A 19,916-nucleotide genomic window follows, 5' to 3' on the forward strand; every position below is an offset into this window, starting at 1 on the left:
TTCATCCATACAATCAAAGTGCAGGATATCATATTTCATCTACAATCTCATACAAAGTCTACTAAATGTATTTCTCTCTGAACATAGTTTGACAAGCCAGTTTTATTTGTTGTTAATAACTAATACAATTTTTACTTTTAGCTCGATTATTAAAAGAAATTTAAAAGTTACTTAGTAATTTCGGCAGCAAAGCGCGGGGAATCACCTAGTTCCAAAATATAGCTACCCTAATGAAAAGCAACCCTGAATTCCAAGTAGAACTAGCGGGTCTTAACTGAAATCAACAATGAGGGAATATATATATATAGTATTCCGGTAGAGGCCATAATGGACTCAGGACTCTAGAGCCACTATTGCATCAATGTAAAGTGGCTTTGGCCAACTGAAAGCAAGCTGAGACAAACGTACATAAGCAAGATGAGTAGCTGTTGCGATTTGTTATGCAGCTTTGAGATGTCATGAACCTGCAATAGGAGCCTCTATGCAGTTGGAGCTTTATGAAAGGGCAACCAGTTGAGGTTTAAATTAAACACCTGTTGCAAGCTGTTTTGCAAAGCAGAAGTATTAGATATGTGAATTGAAGATGAATAGCTAGAAAAGGCACGGATCGAGTATGCAACAGGAGGTGAGAACCCTTCTGCAAATAATCAGGAATTGGGTGAAGTCTTTTCCTTGTTGAATTGGGAACAGCAGGGAAGTTTTGCCAATCATTTACATTATATCCTCAAATTTGTAGTGAAATAGTCGAGAAATAAACGCAAGCATTCAGCTAGAGAGAGAGAGAGAGAGATGATGATGCTGTATGTTTTAAAATCAAATACATAATCAGAGATGAGAAGGAAAGGAGTAAGCGCATGCACATCACTGAGCATCAGAAGAAAAGAATAGCAGCAGTAGGTAGTGGATGACAGATTGGGAGTTAGGAGTACAAGATAGTGGATGAAACAGGATTGAATTGAACCTCTAATAATCTGAGGAGAAACTGCAGAGTTTGCGGTGTTAGATTTGCCCGCAAAATCTGCAGATTTTCCACCAAACCACGCTTAACTAGTACTACTACTTACAGACAGCACTCACACATGACACACTCGAACTGGGACTGGGAGAGGGCATAATTAAAAGAGGAAATACTCCCTGTGCTGTGATGAATAATTAACAGAGGCACAGGCGCACAGCTAAAGAAGACTAGAGACTAGTTGTTGTTACCAGCTACATCTGGAGACGGAGTAGTGGCTGCGGGGGCGTCGTCGTCCTTGGCTCCGACAAGCACAATCTTCTCATAGACGACGTCGGAATCGGAGGTGGTGACTGGTGCGACAGGGCGGCGCGTGGCCAGCAGGGAGTACCAGACGAAGAGTAGGAAGAATGTGAGCATGGCACCACAAGCGGCGGCGAAGAGCAGCGAGAGCCAGGGGTAATAATGGTGGGGGTGAGGTTGTGGGCGGTGAGGTGGCGGCGTGGTGAGCAGGTGGGAGGGGTCGAGCGGCTGAGAGTGCTGCATGGTGTTGTTGGCGCGGAAGGCCCATGCGAAGAGGGTGCAGTTGGTGGCGGAGGAGGTGAAGCCGGCGAGCATGGGCTTGGTCCGGAGGAGGAGGAGGGCGGAGGGAGGAAGCGGGTGGAGGGAGAGCAGCGGGAGGGCGGGGCGTCGGGAGGTGGCGGAGAGGCGGAGCTGGAGCGTGGCGGAGGTGGCATTGTAGTGTATCCAGGAATGTAGGCGGGCGGGGGCGGAGGAGGGGGCGAGGTGGGAGGCGGCCGTACCCGTAGTATGGCCGGCGAGGTCGATGCGGACGCGGGCGGCGGCGTCGAAGACGATGGCGAGGAGGAAAGGGTGGCGGTCGGGGTGGGGGTGGGGCGTGAGGAAGAAGGAGAGGGAGCCTGGGCCTGACAAGGAGAAGGAGAAGTAGGTGGAGAATGCGGGGCCGAGGGCGACGGGGTGAGTGAGCTGGAGGCGGGCGCGCGGGGACGCCATGGAGACGGCGGTGGGGCGGAGGGAGGCTGCGCCGGAGAGGGCGAGGCGCGGGGGAGATGGGGATTCCGGGAAGAAGTCCAGGGAGAAGGGCGCGGTGGGCGGCGGCAGCAGGAGGAGGAGGAAGAGCAGCGCCATGGCCATGGCTAACCTTCTTCTTCTCAGATCTCCGACTGCATTCTTCTCCGACGCACGCGTTGCTCGATCTGTGTCTATGGAGTGGAGTGTGGTGAAATGTGATGTGAGAGAGAGAGTGGATAGCGCTTGGTTTGGTGCTCTGCCTCCCTCATCTGCTTTTCCTGCTGCTGCTTTCTGCTTTGCACGCCTTTCCACTCTCTCTGTTTTCTCAAAGACTCGAGGGCCTAACCCACAACCCACTGGACAGTCAATTTAGGAGTAACTCATGGGCCTGTATAATTAACGTGGCTTGCCTATAGACCCCCAGCCCAACAATCTCTCTCTCTCTCTCTCTGGGAGACTGGGCGCTAAAGATGATTATACCTGAGTAGGGTGGGTTGGTTTACATTGTCGAAAAAGAAAAAGAACATCCATCCTCTGGTGGAGGACGCAGGCAGGGGCACACGGGAGGAGAGCGCCAACGCCCGATGGCGGCGAAGACGGCTGCGTCGTTCAACAAATACTAAAACACCTTCATTTTCAACTCAACTGCATGCTGCGTCATTAAACTTTTTTTAAAAAAAAAAAACTGGATCATGCATGATCGATCCTTGAATATATTGCTGCATGGCAAAAATGAAATGAAATTAATTCGATGTGTTTTGTACTAGCTAGCATATAGGAGTTCTCCGTTTGCATGCATTAGTAATAATTAATGTAATTGCATACTAGTGGAGTATAATTAATTAATTTAGCATGGGGGGTAATCGTTTGGCGGCGGGGGGAGCATGGCGTCGGGGGTGGGGCCGTCTTGGACGTCGAAGGCCATGGCCAAGCCGAAGGGAAGGTGTGCCTCCAGGTGGCAGTGCATGAGCCACACGCCGGGGTTGTCCGCCGTGAACCGGATGACCGCCCAGCCGCCGGGGGGGACGGCGATGGTGTTGCGCTGCTGAGGGTTGACCAGGTTCTTGCGGATCTTCTTCTTGCGGATCAGGTAGTAGTAGTTGCCTGTGCCCTGCGCCAGCACGTAGAAGTTGAACCCATGGAGATGCAGCGGGTGGTTCTCCGTCCCCAGCACCGCCGTGTTCTGCAGCACCACCTCCACCGTCTCGTTGTACCGCAGCGCCTTCACCCTCGTCCCCTTGGACGTCACCATCAACGACATGTTTCTGTTCACCGCCGCCGCGTTCGTGAAGTCGAACATCACCGGCGGTCGGTCAGGGAAGTCGCGCGTGTACACGCCCGACGAACGCGATCGCGACGCCTCCAGCAGCGACATGGTCGCCGGCAGCTGGAACGAGACGTTGTTCATGCTGGCCGCCAGCGAGCCCCGCGTCCGGTTGCACAGCGTCTGCGCCGGCAAGCACGGCGCGATGGCGAGGCCGTAGGTGACCACCATCCGCGTGTCCACCCGCTGCGGCACCGTCGGCTTGCCGTCCCGCAGCAGACCCGTCAGGCTGCCGTAGAAGCGCTGCGCTGTAGCGCTGTCGTTGAGCACCGGCATACGCGGCGACATTATTATTGTCTTGGCGGCGTCCTTGGCGTCGTCGTCGTAGCGGAGGAGCGCCCTGGCGGTGGCGCTGTATGTGGCGTTGGCGATGCTCTGGTACACCTGGGCGGCCACGTAGTAGCGGCGCCCCGGCGCGGCCCCCGCGTGCATGAGGGCGTCCACCGTCTGGCCTGGCGCGATGACGATGACGTCCGTGTGGTAGGGGTCGGTGTAGCAGGCGTCCACGGCGACGACGGTGAAGTTGTGGGCGGCCACCTTGAAGAAGAGCTGGTAGTTGAGCGCGGCGTTGACGAGGCGGAGCAGGTAGGTGTTGCCGCGAGCGACGCGCAGGTGGTGCATCTCCTTGTGCGCGTGGGAGAGGCCGGGCATGCCGTTTATGGTGAGCGCGACGGAGTTGGCGGGCTGTCCGCCGGTGAGGAAGGCCTGCCTCTCGACGTCGACGAGGGTGGCGGAGGCGTTCCACCACTCGCCGAGGAGGAGGGTGTGCTCGGCATGAGGGGCGGGGAAGGGGTAAGGGACGCCGGGGCGGGGGCGGATGAGGAGGGCGCCGTAGACGGTGGCGCGGAGGAAGGAGACGTGGGCGTGCCACCACAGCGTGCCCTCCTGCCCGGTGACGTTGAAGCGGTAGGTGTAGGAGGAGCCGGCGCCGGAGCCGGGGAGGATGGGGCACTGGGTCACCATGGCTGGGCCGTCGGCCCATGCGGAGAGGCGCTGCAGGACGCCATGCCAGTGGATGGTGATGTTGTATGGCGAGTTGTTGACGACGCGGACGAGGAGGGTGTCGCCGTTGCGCGCCTCCACCTTGGGCCCCGGGAACTGCCCGTTCACCGCCGTTATCACCTGCCGCTGCCCCAGCCGCTCCACCGTCAGGTTGCCCACCTGCATCATATGCATGCATCCATTGATCATCTCATCTATCAATATATATATAACTAATTAAAATGCACATACTACATACATGGAATGTGTGCTCCACGATGGCAGCATCAACCACAGCCTGCTGCCGCAGGCATAATAATAATGATACAATTAGTAATATTCTTGTTGATCCGGAGCCGAGGGAGGGAGCCATGCATCTATATATTATGCACTTGTGCAGTCGTAACACACACTGATCGATCGATATATATGATGATCACTACTGGATTGGAATCTGTATCGACCACGATGATCGATCTTGATGAGTATATATATCAAACGCATGCAGTACTATATAGTGTTGAGCTAAGCTAGCTAGCTAGCTAGAGCAGAGCGAATAACCACCAGCTGGAGAATGCGATCTCCTAACTAGAGCTTTATATATATCAAACTAATTTAAGCCCATGCATGAATGCATGTGCATGCTAGCCATAGTTGATACTACTTGCATATGCACGTACTCTCCTAGTAATACGTACTCCACTGAGTACTATACTGACCAGTGACCACTAGCTAGCAATTAAGCTACTAAATGTATATATTCTAATAAGTTCTGCAGCTGCATGCATGCATGGCCATGTAGTCGGCAAGCTAGCTAGACACCAGGCCATTAACACTTTTAAACAACGACGAGACCCTGCATTGCAGATTTAGTTCAAGCAAGATTATTAATTAGGAGTACCTGCTTCAATTCTAGCTAGCCAATTTGTTTGTTGACAAAGTAATACTCCATCCGTCCCTAAATATTTAATATCGTTGACTTTTTTAAAAATATTTGACCGTTTACCTTATTTTAAAACTTTTATAAGTATTATTCAAAAACTTGAGTAGTAGTAGTATATTTAACAATGAAGCAAATGATAGAAAAAGAATTAATAATTACTTAAATATTTTTAAATAAAATGAACGGTCAGATATGTTTAAAAAAAAAGTTAACGGTGTGAAATATTTAGGGATGGAATGGAGCGAGTATATATGTACTATATTGTAGTCGCTGCAGGCGCCAGCAGGCAGTGTCTCCATCTATATAGGTAGTTGCGATTAAAAGGAGCGGAGTTGGTGATCAGAAAGCTGCATTGCATTTGCATCTCTAGCTAGCTAAAGAGACAACATGCAACTACTATATACTAGTAATTAATAAATATATTGCTCACGCAACAATTAACTTGTTGCATGCTGCAGGTCTTTGCATGCTGAGCTGCCTGATGGAGCTCTTTCGCTTACCGCGCGTGCGCCCCTCTAAACCGGCCATCAGTACCATGTACATTTTTTGTGTGGCCCACTGAAATTTTGATCATTAATTAGTTAATGGAGATTGCCCAACAATATATGTATAATCTGTCGATAGAAAACGCTCCAAAATTATACAAACTCAAAATCGTTACATCGCTTCAAGATTCGTGTATCTATTATAACTCACACTTATCTCCTCCACTCCCTCTCTCCATCACTCACTCTTTTCAGGCCAACGCACCGCTGAGCTCCTCCCTGCCCCCCTCCCCCCCCCCCCAAACGGCGCCCCGGCCTCAGCGTCTCGTCGACGTTAGAGCCATACACGGATACACCCTCCCCCTATCTAAGGGTGCAAGTGGGTTTACCCGCGAACCCGTTTATAGACAAAAATAGTACGTAACCCGTCGGTTTGATTAGCGGGTTAACTATGAATTTGACTTATAAATGAGTCTGTAGATCGATACACTTCTATATTTAGATGCGGCAAGCCGGGCCGCGACGCGAAAACCCATAAATTATTATTTATGACGAGTCAAGTGGTAACGAGGTGCCCCACCTCGCTATATTCTCCGTCTTCGATAGCTCCATCGCCGCTGGAGATGCCAACCTAAACATAGCCACTGCTGGGAAACCCTAAGCAGTTAGCAAATATGTTAATTATTTAATTTGTGCCTCCAAATTTACATATATATATACTTTTATTTTATAAACGCAACCCAAACACAGTCACTGCTGGGGACATTTTTGCTCCTAGTTCACAACCCCTTCTAGCCCGGTTGTGCAACTGACACATAATCTCGGACTAAATATGATATTTTTAATCCCGGTTAAAATAACCGAGACTAAAAACCGATAAAAAGCAATAAAAAGGCAATAAAAAGCAATAAAAAGGTCACATTGATCGTCAGTGAACTTTCACATTACTTAATGTTTGAATGAATGGTGATTTGATTATTTACATTGTCGTTCATATACAAGTTGCAGTTAGCTATGGTACGTAGCTTCTTCTTTTTCTTTTAGCAAGGAAGCTAGCGACGGAAGCGCTAGCGCTTATGCTTATTAATTTGGACTGATGCATGCATGATTAATACTGTAACTGTTCTGAAAGAGATTGATCAAACAGGGTTATACATGTATGATTAGTACTAGCTGACTAGCTGCCACGCGCAAACAGCAACAGATGAAGCATAATAATTAACTTGCAGCTGGGTCGCGTCCTATATATATGGATGCATATGTATGCCACCATCATATCGTTCGTTGGATCGATCTATCATCGTACGTGAGACGGTGAGATCGATCATCTGGCTTTTTGGTAAGCTAACTAACCGCACCTAGTAGCTAGCTACCAAATATATATAAACACTGTACCGAGTACGTACACCCGAGCTGATATGAGCAAAAACTGATCCCACCAGGGACGGGCTGAAGTATAAGAGGAGGTACCCAGAAAGCTGATCAAGAAAATTTTTAACTATAACTCATGTGCACTCCCATGGATACAAATATAGGCACCCACACCCAGGGTTTACAAAACCGCGTGGTTACCACACGCGGTAAACTTTTCAGTTTTTTAAACCACGGTATGTCTCGTGGTTACCACGCGGTTTTCACGGTAACCGAGCATAAACTCGATCGAAATTAAGTAGATTAAATTAAGAAAGTGGCGCCCAAGATCTCTATTTTATTCTAGCTCTCCGTCCCTAGACCCCACTGATTAATAACTGTATTTGACCGTTACTATCTCTACCGTTCGATCTTACTTCTTCCGGGCTGATAATACTTGTCATTTTAAACAAGAGTGAGGTCAAACTTTAGAATCTTTGATTATAAATTATTTTTAAAACATTTATCTTTTAAATATGGTGACTACATGTATAGATTAGTCTTAAAAATACTTTAATAAAATAATATATTTGTTAAAACTTTTGTACATATTATAATAGAAAATAATAGTTAAAGTTACTTTTTTTTAGAACATGCTCTTATCCAAAGCGACAAGTATTATCAATCCGGAAAGAGTAAAGCATAAAAAGTAGCACTAAGCTTTTTCGTAACAGCGTGTAGCTCGGGTTTAGGTCTCCATCTCTTTAGTAAGCGTGTAGGATTAATTAATAATTAAACACATTCGTGAATGTCTTTGCGTGTAATTACTAAAAAAATTATGCCATACTGTAGGTATATTCGGTTGACGAATCTTGTTTTGTTTTACAATTATAGAGTCATATATATGATAGAGATTAGAGGGTGTCTTGTATGATACTAGACATTTTGGCGCACGTTGTGCGCCCTATCGATATTAAACCTAAACGTATCAATTCATTCAGACGAATCGTGTATCAAAATAAAAATGTATAAAAAATTATTACAAAATTCTCCAGTAGTGAATAAAATTACTTATCACATTACTGTAACAGCAAGTTGTGCATACACACAATGTCGGCGGCTTAAAATCAAACCTGTAGTTAATAAAAATTGATCATCATATTATTGTAACAGCAAGCACCATGAACATGATCTAGTTGTTATTACAAATAACACTGATTCTTAATCTTAATGTCACTTAGGACAACTGCTTCATTATAATAGTAAGCAACAACAGGATACAAATTTTGGTGCAAAATATATAACATGAATTGATTCTCAGCAATGCTTTGCTAATTACACTAATTTTGATGCTCACGTCAATCCGATGAATCTTGAGTAGCAGGTTGAATTTGAAGTCAAAAGCATAGAAATATGCCTGATTGGTCGCATCTATGAAATACTTCCCTCATTGAATTGTTGAAATACGAATTTGATGTCATGAAAGTGGATCTTATTTTTGACCATATATTGCAAGAGGCCTAGTTTGTAACTTGATGTAGCTTCAGTTCTATCGGTGATATGGGTCCGGGGGTATCAGGTTTAGAGGGAGGAGGCTGCCCCCCGATGCCACGTGGCCCTCCCCGGAGGGGAGTCAGGCCCGAGGTGGGGTGGCGGCCACTCATTCCCAAAAACTAGTCGGAGGAGGCTGCCCCCCGATGCCACGTGGCCCTCCCCGGAGAGGAGTCAGACCCGAGGTGGGGTGGCGGCCACTCCTTCCCAAAGACTAGTCGGAGGAGGCTGCCCTCCGATGCCACGTGGCCCTCCCCTGAGGGGGGGAGTCAGGCCCGAGGTAGGGTGGCGGCCACTCCTTCCCAGAGACTGGATGGAGGAGGCTGCCCCCCGATGCCACGTGGCCCTCCCCGGAGGGGAGTCAGGCCCGAGGTGGGGTGGCGGCCACTCCTTCCCAAATACTAGTCGGAGGAGGCTGCCCCCCGATGCCATGTGGCCCTCCCCGGAGGAGAGTCAGGCCCGAGGTGGAGTGGCGGCCACTCCTTCCCAGAGACTGGATGGAGGAGGCTGCCCCCCGAGGTGGGGTGGCGGCCACTCCTTCCCAGAGACTGGATGGAGGAGGCTGCCCCCCGATGCCACGTGGCCCTCCCTCGAGGGAGTCAGGCCCGAGGTGGGGCGGCGGCCACTCCCTGGCCGAGACTAGAGGGAGAAGGCTGCCCCAGGCGCCACGTGGCCCTCCCCCGAGGGGGGATCGGGCCCGAGGTTGGGCGGCGGCCGCCCCCTCCCGTGACTAGGGGTCGGGCTCCCCCGACCCCCTCTCTAGGTCACCATGTACAGTGGGTTAAGTGTCCACCTCCAGGTGCCCACCTACCCGCATTTATGGCGGCCCGAGTAGTCGCGCCACGCCGCATTTAATGCGGTGTGCAATGCACTTAACCGGTCTGTGACCGGTCGAATGACCGATGGGACTGGGGTAGTGCGCCTGTGCGCTGCTTGTGTGTCAGGCGACGTGCAGCCTGACATGTCCCATCAAATAATGATGGTGAGAGGTTCTTATCCTCTTATCCCAGCCGGAGTCGGTCCTCCCGCTCTGGTCAAAGCAAGGCTCCCGTTTCCCGGTGTAATAGGAGCCCAGAAGTCCTCACCCATTAAATGGTGACTGACAGGGGCACCCCCCGTGTCAGGCGGCAAGATTTGATAGGCCTCATCATCAAGATGACGTGCGCTTGCTTCCCAAGTCAAGAGACAAGACATGCATTTAATGCAAAGATTGTAATCCTTCTCCACTAAGTTATGTTTTTAGGCCCATGTGGTAACCCCTTGAGATATAAAAGGAGGTCCAGGCCTAGTAGGAGGGGGGGCGGGAGCCCCTGATGATCAACACCTTCTACCCACCTTCTACCCCAACAAGGAGATCTTGTAATTTCTCACAATATTAGCTAAGCACAGGAGTAGGGTATTACGCTTCTCAGCGGCCCGAACCTGTATAAACTCCTTTTGTCTCATCATCTTGGAGGGGGATAACTCCCTCAAGATGACACAGCTTCGTTCACCAAGCCCTCGAATCTCACTTGCTGCCCCCGGCCGAACTCACAAAGGGAGGCCTCACGGTTCCCTGGTGGAGGAGTTCATTCTCCGACAAGTTCTAATCTAGAATGTTTAAAACAAAGGCATCATTGTTGACCTGGCAACTACCTGTTAAACAGGTATGTTTTTCCAACGTAATCATAATGTTAATTAATAAGAGATGAAAGTTAGAAATGGTAGGAGCTAGTTGGCCAAAATTTCAAAATAAGAAAATACTCCAAAAACATGTTTAGTTAACTTACCAAAATTTGGGAACAGAAAAAAATTCCAGGTTATGTTCTAAAAGTAAACCAAATCAAAGTATCAACAGTTGCAAATATACGTTATGGGTTGTAATATGCATTCTAAGCCTGCAGGGAAATATGTTTCAGGCCAAGACTACAGTCCAGACTAATTGTCACTTTGTCAGCATAATGTTCCTGAGACATCAAAGTAAGCAGAGAGCACAAGTCAGGACATCGGCTAAATGATTCTATGGAGCAGGTTAGATGCAGCAAGGCAAAAATGAGACATAAGTTAGGTCCACAAAATGCTTGCCAAATCAGTTGTTATGAACAATGAAATACAATTTTCTGCTTAGCTGTTGTATAAGTACATGCTTATCAGGTCATTATATCGTTACTGCATCATCTGGAGAAAGAACCAAATTTCTCCTAGCCATCCTAATCAGTTCATGTGTAACATATCATTCGAAATCTGGGAACACATTATGATATATGAAGGCTGAATGGTTGCCCAGATTTATATTGCAGGAGTTGCAGTGCCAGCTTCATTTTTTTTTCTCATTGGAGAAGAAGATGATCAGATAGCATTAGAACATCAACCAACACATCCTCCCATCTTTGATAGTTCCAATTGTGCAACCCAAAAAAAATCTGACAGTTCCAATTGTGCAACCCAAAAAACAGTAGGATAGATAATAGGAGTTCCTGCCATTTAACATAAGATAAATCAGTAGATTATTAGTACTTGTTTGGTGATTAAATGTCGCAGCACACAACACAGCAGTGGTAGGCAGCCAACCTCTGCTCCAGCAGCACAAGGCCAAGTCTTGTAGCTTGCACTAACTGACATTTTTTACCAAATCGATTGCTCCATTCCAGCCACAAACCATAAGAGAATCATTTGAGGTAAGGGAAAGGGAAGAAAGTAGACCTGGCATTTTTTAACCAAATACCATCAGACCGGCGTCAAAGCACAAGCGAATCCAAGCAAAATCCACTGCCTAGATGCAGTGCTCTTGAGAATGACATCAAGAACGAACAAGTTCCAGGCAGATTCCCTCCGCCGCAGTGACCGCCAGCTATCTCCTCCTTGATCTGCAACAAAGCATCAAGACCTAATAGCTCAGTCCCAAGCGCATCCCACCAACACACACGCACCGAAAAGAGAAAAAAAATCATCACCTCTCTTGGCCACCGACGCATCCTCGCACGAACTGGTGCTCTTCGCGGGCGCGGCCGCCGCCTGCTTCATATCGGTCGAACCAGAGGTCAAATCGGGATGAGGAGAAATCATTTCCGATCTGCACGAGAGGGGCGATGGAGGAGAAAGGGGACTGGTCGTCGATGGTGGAGAAAAGCGAGCGATGGCCTGCCGCCGCCGCCGTGAGGGCAAGGGAGAGAGCAAGAGGGGAACAGCGGTCGAGTGGCGGCTAGGGTTTGGGGGAGGTGGAGCCTGCAGGGATGTTTGGTTTCGCAAAAAGACCCCTCATTTTACGCTTTTCAGAGCGCACTCCTGTTTTCCGAATTTTCTCTTCTTAGCATAAGATATTTCATATTTCATAGGGCCGGTGCGTAAGAATACATGACTGAGGAATGTACGTCTAGGGATCTATAACAAATTATCGGTAAAATCAAGGGGTTTTTTTTGAAAAATGACCAGATCCCACAGCCCGGCGCTCGCTCGCGAAATCTGGCTACCTGGGTGTTCGGGGGCGACGTGGATAGCGCGGCGATCGAACACACGACTCCAAATCGCTGTGGGAGCTTCAGTTGGGGGTAGAGGATGTCAGGTCTATATAACCGGGTGGAACTAGAGGTGGTAATGGGTTTAACTCTTTAGCCTGGAAGAATTTGAAGGTTAGGCAATGGGCTGAACTTTTATTCATTTTTAACCTAAGAATATATGGGAGTTAAGTATGGTTGTGAAAAAACCCATAAGTCTTAACCAATTACCACCCCTAGGTGGAACCAACATTTACAATATTTGTAGGGTAGAGGGACCGCTCACTACTACAAAAACCGTTTTCACTGGTGGCCGACTGTGGCGGCAATGTTAAGATATCCACCGTAGAAAACATTTTTTGGAGCAAAAAGAATCCCCAATCCCTAGTCATCGGTTGCCATCATCGAGCTACGTCGGCGAAGGACAGAGCTCGCTGCAGACATCGTCGTAGCTGCCGCGGTTACCGTTGTCACTGCCAGTCGAGCCGCGGTCACCATGTGGCCCCAACCCACTGCTTGCCGGATCTGGGAGTGGGGAGGTGTTAACGCCAAAATTTGGTAAGCTCTGAAGTCATCATAAGCCTAGAGTAAGTATCGGCTTCAGAGTCCTAGAATCGGCCGATGGGCATTATCAATTGCCAGTAGTCGGATTTTTTATGGGTTTGGTTAAGGAAGTTAATCAATTAAATAAAGCTTATCCAAAAGAGACCAAATTCAAGGAGGATGTGGCATGGCAGTTTATCTATTAATTAAGAAGAGTGTGTTAGTTTCCTTTTATCTTTAGGAAAGTGTGTTTAGTGTCCGATAAGGACTCTATGTTTTTTCTTTTATCTTTAGGAAAGTTTGTATCGTGTACCCATGGGTATAAATATGTACTCCCAAGGTCCCTGTAAACTATTTCATGATCAGTACAACTACTCTCGGCGCATCGTCACCCTCTTTTTCGAGGTTTTTACTTATCAATTGGCGAAACTTGGCACCTAACGCAGGGCTGCATCGGCTTCCGATATCTGGCGAAGGGGTAAGTCCTACGTTTCGATGGCCCTAGGCAATTGTGTCGGCTACATTGCTGTTGTTCAAGGCTACATTGCTTCCATCTCTTGGATCGCTCTGGTTTGGTTGATATATTTGCCTACCTATTTATCATATATCTTAGTTAATCTAAGTCAATTATTCAATTTACTTGTACGATCAGATCTTTTCTAGGGTATTCCCAGTATCAGCTAAATTGTTTTGTCGATCTAGATTAGCTAAGGTATCAACCATCCTAAAAAACAATCAAAGGCTTGATTATCTAGATATTATTTTTTTCAGACTTAGTGTTGCATCAGTTAAGTTTGACCTACTAAGTCGTGGTTACAACCATAATCTCTAGCTTGCTTTTTAATTGTCAACAAGGGTTTCATCGGGGTTTCAGACGATGAGTTATCTGGACGTTGCATCGGCTTATAAGGATTACATACAAGTTGGATTTAGCCGACCACAAGCAAGGTTTCACTATTTATCTAATTGTTTGGATTTAACGACATCGGACCTCCAGCCGATGTATGCTTTAACCTTTGGATTAGCGCTTATTCTATCATATCTTTATTAGCCGATTGGTTTCTACTTAATTATATTATTGTTTCATTACATTATCATCAGCCGATTGTCTTTATGTCATTATTTACTCAAGTGTCAGAATCTACATTGGACATATAGCCAATTACTCAAAACCCTACCGAAATCGGCTGGTATCGGCATCGGTTAGCATCGCTTAATCGGCTTGTCAGTCTATCGGCTCTTTGGTGATAGACATATTTATCTATTTTGTTAGTTGCAGGATCAAACTGACTGGCACGCCCGCATCTCATCAATATTTAGACCTGCATTGGAGCTAAGAAGATCTTCCTGGCCATTGTGTTCGTCGACATAGTTCGCACCAACACAGATCTGACACCATCGGCTGAGTGCGGATTTTTCATCAACGCAGATTTGGCACGCCTGGTGGGATGCGTGTTTTGTACCAACATGTCTGAAGAGGAAGTCAATGACAAGAAGGAACAATCCCCTAAGTCAATGCCAACAATTCCGCCCACCATGCCTTCCCAGCCACCGGATCCACCTCCTCCACCACAACCTGCCCTCTCCTTCGCCGCCCGCCGCTGGATCCGTCCCCTCCCTGTCGCCCATGCCCCAAGTCACCGCTCGTGCCCAATTGAGTCTCCACCAGATATGCAGCCGCGCCCCTTGCCACCGCCGCCACCCATGAGGGAGACGAAGGGAGAGGAGAGGGATCTGGGAAAGGTGGGAGAGATGCGGTGGGAGAGGCAGGAGGCCACCAGATTCGCTCTCCACAGGTCCCCCACCAGCCCAAGCACCACCACTATCTCCATCACCATCACTGCACGGGGAGAGGAGGAGGAGGGAGAGGGGAGAGGAGGCTGGCGCACAACTCTATTTAATTGGGTGATTTTTTTTCCTTGCGGTCTTTGTTAGTCTCCGCCAGCGAAAATCCTATTTTTGCTAGCTGTTGCTTAAGTGGGCCGCAAGAAAAAAAATATATCTTCGCCGGCGGCCCTTTTAACTTGGCTGCCAGCGAAGATCTATTTTCACTAGCGGTCCTTAGCCCTCACCCCTTGTTACATTTTCGCTGGCGGTTTTCGCGTATGGCTGCCAGAGAAAAAAATAGATTGACGCCATGAAAAATCGATTTTGTAGTATTGGTTGTGACGACAATGTCCCCAAGACCACCGGCAGAGGAAATGGCTGCTGCTGCTACTGGTGGAAGTTGACATCAGAGGAGGTCCACCCTGATTGGCCAGAAGAATAACACCAAAATATCACACTCTATCGAATCATAGAGCTTGCTCGTGCAAGTAGGGGTGGTCATTACCATCAATCCCATCCATTTAAGACCTCATTGGACGGATCAATCACATGTGTACCGAGTCCCATCATCAAGAATGGTTGAAGAGTGTTTCCACCTTGACGTGCATGTGGGTGGGATAGCGCCACCCGTTGCTCTTACCATCATGAACTTGCGCTGCCTCCCTCTCACTGACTTCCTGTTGTCATCAAAGATGACAAGTTAGTCAGCGTCGTCCGTGAAGATGACGACCACCTAGCAAGGAGGGGTGATGGCGTCTGAGGGGCGATGGTAATTGCAACGGAGTGCGTTGTGCCGATTCTCCTTTCATCCCACATGGAGCATGCCAGTCACAGGGTGTTAGAGTATTCTTTATGTTATGCACTCGTGGAGAAATCATCTTTGGCCGGTCGACCCAAATCCATAATATGGTTTTCTCTAGATGGAATACTATAATGTAGCATTTTCGTAAACCTTCTAAGTTTATTTTAGCACGTAGATAACAATACTACCCATTTTATCAAGTAGTAGTAATACTAATAGATTGGTCCTTGCAATACTTTGCATATGGCAATAGCTTGGAAGAAGTACGAATTACCCCCCTCCCAAAATATCACGGTCGACCGAATTATCCCCCTGAACCACAAAACCGGACATCCTTCACCCCCAACTATGTAAACCGGACAAACAACTCTCGGGCTGAACCACAAAACCGGACATCCTTCACCCACAACTATGTAAACCGGACAAACAACCCCCCAGGCTGAACCACAAAACCGGACATCCTTCACCCCCAACTATATAAACCAGACAAACAACCCCCTAGGCTCAATCTGCAGTGGTTTTGATCCTACGTGGCCCTCCAGTCAGCAATCCATTTATAAAAAAATAGGTGGACCCTACCTGTCAGTTTCTCACCCTCTCTATCTCTCTCTACTCTATCTCTTTCCCAATCGCTCACTCACTGACTCACTCTCTCTCTCTCCTCCATCTCCTTAGCTCCATTGGAGGACAACGACGGAGGCAGCTGGGCGATAGAGGGGAGCCGAGGACTCCGTTGTGTAGGGCGGAGCCAAGGATGGCGACGCGCCTCTGCCCCCGCTGCTGGCCGCACGAGCGACCTCTGCCTCCTACACCGGCACCCGACAGAGATCTGCCTCGCCGGTGCACGCCCGATCGAGCCCTACCTCCCCCATCGACGCCCGAGTGAGCCCCATCTCCCCCACCGGCCGGTTGAGCTACCTTCTCCATCGGCCGCCTGAGCGACCTCCGCCTCCGCCACCGCCCGAGTGAGCCGCCAGTTGGCTCTGATCCTGCCTGCCAAGTTGATAGCAGCTAGATAGGTTATCCCAAATATTGTACTTGTGTGATTGTAATGAATATATAGCAACACTGACTTCTGCCAACAGAAGCAGGGCTATTACCTGTTAGATAAGAGCCCCTAACATGTATAAAAATCCTTGTCTCCATCTCTTTTACCTTAATCTCGCATATACCCTGGTATCGACGATCTCTATACCATACAAATACCGTAGTCGTGACCTCAAACGTCGACACCATCAAGCATTGAACGTGCCTCAGGACATGAGTAATGTATAATGCTCGAGTGGATCTTAAGGTGGGTCCAATGTGGGCCCTACTGTGATATAGCATCTCTCACACAATGTACTACGACCCTGTTTAGATCCCATCCCAGAACTTTACACCCTGTCACATCGAACGTTTGAACACTTGCATAAAGTATTAAATATAGGATTAAATATAACCAATTGCACAGATTGTGACTAATTTGCGAGACGAATCTTTTAAGACTAATTGCTCTATGATTTAACAATGTGGTGCTACAATAAACATTTGCTAATGACGGAGGTTTACCGACGGATCCTGTAATTAGTTTTTTTTATTAGTGCTCGAACACCCCATACGACACCTTATATAATATCCGATGTGACATACCAAAGACTTTACATCCGTGGATCATAACACCCCCTACCTATAAGCAAGAGGAAATGTTGGTCCTACCTTTTCCTATCCAACCTTTACGAACTACTACTCCTTTCCAATTTATCGCCCCCAAACCGGCAGACGGATCCAGCGGTGGCGTCCGCAGGAGGAGGAGGCAGTGACGGCGGCGGCGGCGGCGACTGTGCTCGCGGGGGGCTGCAGTGGCGGCGGGAAGGAGGTCGCGACGGTGGTGGCCCTCATGTTCCCTTTCCGGTTGGCGAATGCACGTCATGCAATGCCATGCCGCCGCCGCCGCCGCCGCCGCCACGGTTCCCGCCTACTGTGCCCTTATCCGCCCTCTGGCCTCCGCCGGCCGCGTCGATGCCGTCGACGCCGCCGTCGCCTCCGCGCGCTCTCGCCTCTCCCCCGCCACCATCCACCCGCTCTACGTCGCCTCCATTCGCGCCTACGCACGCGCCGGCCGCCTCCGCGACGCCGTGGATGCCTTCGAGCGCATGGACCTCTTCGCCTGCCCACCCGCCGCCCCCGCCTACAACGCCATCATGGACGCCCTCGTCGACGCCGCCTACCACGACCAGGCCCACAAGGTGTATGTCAGGATGCTTGCCGCCGGCGTTTCCCCCGACCTCCACACACACACCATCCGCCTCAGGTCTTTCTGCCTCACCGCCCGCCCACACATCGCTCTCCGCCTCCTTCGAGCCTTGCCACACCGCGGAGCGGTCGCCTACTGCACCGTCGTCTGCGGCCTCTATGCGCACGGCCACACCCACGACGCGCGCCAACTGTTCGATCAAATGCTCCACACCCATGTCTTCCCCAACCTCGCCGCTTTCAACAAGGTTTTACACGCTCTTTGCAAGAGAGGGGATGTCTTGGAGGCTGGCCTACTTCTTGGAAAGGTCATCCAGCGGGGCATGTCTATTAACCTCTTCACCTACAATATATGGATCCGGGGACTCTGTGAAGCTGGCAGGTTGCCCGAGGCTGTTCGACTTGTGGATGGCATGCGTGCATACGCTGTTCCTGACGTCGTCACTTACAATACGCTCATCCGTGGACTCTGTAAGAAGTCGATGCCCCAGGAAGCCATGCACTATCTTCGCAGGATGATGAATCAGGGCTGCTTGCCCGATGATTTCACCTACAACACCATCATCGATGGCTACTGCAAGATAAGTATGGTGCAAGAAGCTACTGAGCTCTTGAAGGATGCTGTCTTTAAAGGTTTTGTGCCAGACCAGGTCACGTATTGCTCATTGATCAACGGCCTATGTGCTGAGGGTGACGTTGAGAGGGCATTGGAGCTGTTTAATGAGGCCCAGGCAAAGGGAATCAAGCCTGATATTGTCGTTTACAATTCTCTTGTCAAGGGGCTCTGTCTTCAGGGGCTCATCTTGCATGCGCTGCAGGTCATGAATGAGATGGCTGAGGAAGGTTGCCATCCTGACATTCAAACATACAATATTGTCATCAATGGACTATGCAAAATGGGGAATATTTCGGACGCCACAGTTGTCATGAACGATGCCATCATGAAAGGCTACCTTCCAGATGTGTTTACCTTCAACACATTGATTGATGGGTACTGCAAGAGGTTGAAGCTGGACAGTGCTCTTCAGCTTGTTGAACGAATGTGGGAATATGGCATCGCTCCAGATACTATCACATACAATTCAGTCCTAAATGGCCTCTGCAAAGCTGGGAAGGTCAATGAAGTCAATGAAACATTCCAAGAGATGATCCTTAAAGGTTGTCATCCAAACCCTATCACATACAACATACTGATAGAGAATTTCTGCAGGTCTAATAAAATGGAAGAAGCTTCGAAGGTGATAGTGAAGATGAGTCAAGAAGGATTGCATCCTGATGCAGTTAGTTTCAACACACTGATTTATGGGTTCTGTAGGAATGGTGATCTTGAGGGAGCATACCTATTGTTTCAGAAATTGGAGGAGAAAGGGTACTCTGCAACAGCCGATACTTTTAATACCCTGATTGGTGCGTTTTCTGGGAAACTGAATATGCATATGGCAGAAAAGATTTTTGATGAGATGCTCAGCAAGGGCCATAGAGCTGATTCATATACTTATCGTGTTCTAATTGATGGATCCTGCAAGACTGCAAATGTTGACCGTGCATACATGCATCTAGTAGAAATGATAAAGAAGGGTTTTATTCCTTCGATGTCAACATTTGGTCGTGTAATAAACTCACTAACAGTGAACCATCGTGTTTTTCAAGCTGTTGGAATTATTCACATCATGGTGAAAATCGGAGTAGTTCCTGAGGTTGTTGATACCATCTTGAATGCTGATAAGAAGGAGATAGCTGCACCAAAGATACTTGTTGAGGACTTGATGAAGAAGGGTCACATTAGTTACCCTACTTATGAAGTTCTGCATGAAGGAGTTAGAGATAACAAATTAACTAGAAAACACCGAATGTTGTTGCTCAACAACCTCAGTCATTCATAATCATTAGAGACAGCATGGCTTTGTTGTGTCAACCAACCCACAAGTGTTTATGTTTCTAGTTCTCCAGGATCTTGTATGCAGTCAAACTTTGTTACTTCAGGTGCAATCTACCATATATTGCTTAGAATATGGAAAACAGAGAGCATCTGATCCGAAATGCAGGAAAACGACAGAAGGTCTGTGGCTATTCTTTGTACTTCATATTCTAAGGACACTAGGCTAGAGTCTTCTCTACATTTAATTTCATACTTCACGCAAAAAAATGTTTGTCTCGGACTGCAAGGCCGTTGGTAGTAGTTAATAGTTTGGAACATCAACCATATACAAAGATTTCAGATACTATTCATGTTTTGAAGTACTCCTGTGTTTTCTCTTGCCCTGGAAAGATACTTTTGGTTTTCTGCGTGAACCAGGTTGGTATCGACTTTTTTTTCTTTTTTTTTTGTTGCCATTGTCTTCTGGAGTAATAGTTAACATTTATGCTTTTTACATGTTTAGATTAACCGGGCTAGAAGTGTGAATTCGAAACAAC

At 48.2% G+C, this 19,916-nt stretch overlaps 3 protein-coding genes and 1 long non-coding RNA gene across 4 annotated transcripts; 1 reads left to right on the forward strand and 3 right to left on the reverse strand.

Moving 5' to 3' along the window:
- Positions 1 to 823: 823 nt before the first annotated feature.
- LOC4342167 (uncharacterized) lies at positions 824 to 2,221 on the reverse strand. Its single transcript, NM_001424598.1, has one exon. The coding sequence runs from the start codon at positions 2,108 to 2,110 to the stop codon at positions 1,193 to 1,195; it is 918 nt and encodes a 305-aa protein (NP_001411527.1). The 5' UTR covers positions 2,111 to 2,221; the 3' UTR covers positions 824 to 1,192.
- Positions 2,222 to 2,680: 459 nt separating this feature from the next.
- Positions 2,681 to 4,864, reverse strand: LOC9272497 (laccase-14). Its single transcript, XM_015792243.3, has 2 exons — positions 4,552 to 4,864; positions 2,681 to 4,472 (listed from the first exon to the last, which is right to left on the reverse strand). The coding sequence occupies exons 1-2, from the start codon at positions 4,663 to 4,665 to the stop codon at positions 2,835 to 2,837; spliced, it is 1,752 nt and encodes a 583-aa protein (XP_015647729.1). The 5' UTR covers positions 4,666 to 4,864; the 3' UTR covers positions 2,681 to 2,834.
- Positions 4,865 to 10,664: 5,800 nt separating this feature from the next.
- Positions 10,665 to 11,820, reverse strand: LOC9268212 (uncharacterized). The gene is made up of 3 exons (XR_010742810.1): positions 11,555 to 11,820; positions 11,304 to 11,467; positions 10,665 to 11,077 (listed from the first exon to the last, which is right to left on the reverse strand). It is a non-coding gene; the product is annotated as an uncharacterized lncRNA (long non-coding RNA).
- Positions 11,821 to 16,972: 5,152 nt separating this feature from the next.
- Positions 16,973 to 19,726, forward strand: LOC136357163 (putative pentatricopeptide repeat-containing protein At1g74580). Its single transcript, XM_066312114.1, has one exon. The coding sequence runs from the start codon at positions 17,168 to 17,170 to the stop codon at positions 19,382 to 19,384; it is 2,217 nt and encodes a 738-aa protein (XP_066168211.1). The 5' UTR covers positions 16,973 to 17,167; the 3' UTR covers positions 19,385 to 19,726.
- Positions 19,727 to 19,916: the final 190 nt, after the last annotated feature.

Source organism: Oryza sativa, chromosome 7, assembly GCF_034140825.1.
Source record: "Oryza sativa Japonica Group chromosome 7, ASM3414082v1".
Taxonomy (NCBI): Eukaryota; Viridiplantae; Streptophyta; class Magnoliopsida; order Poales; family Poaceae; genus Oryza; species Oryza sativa.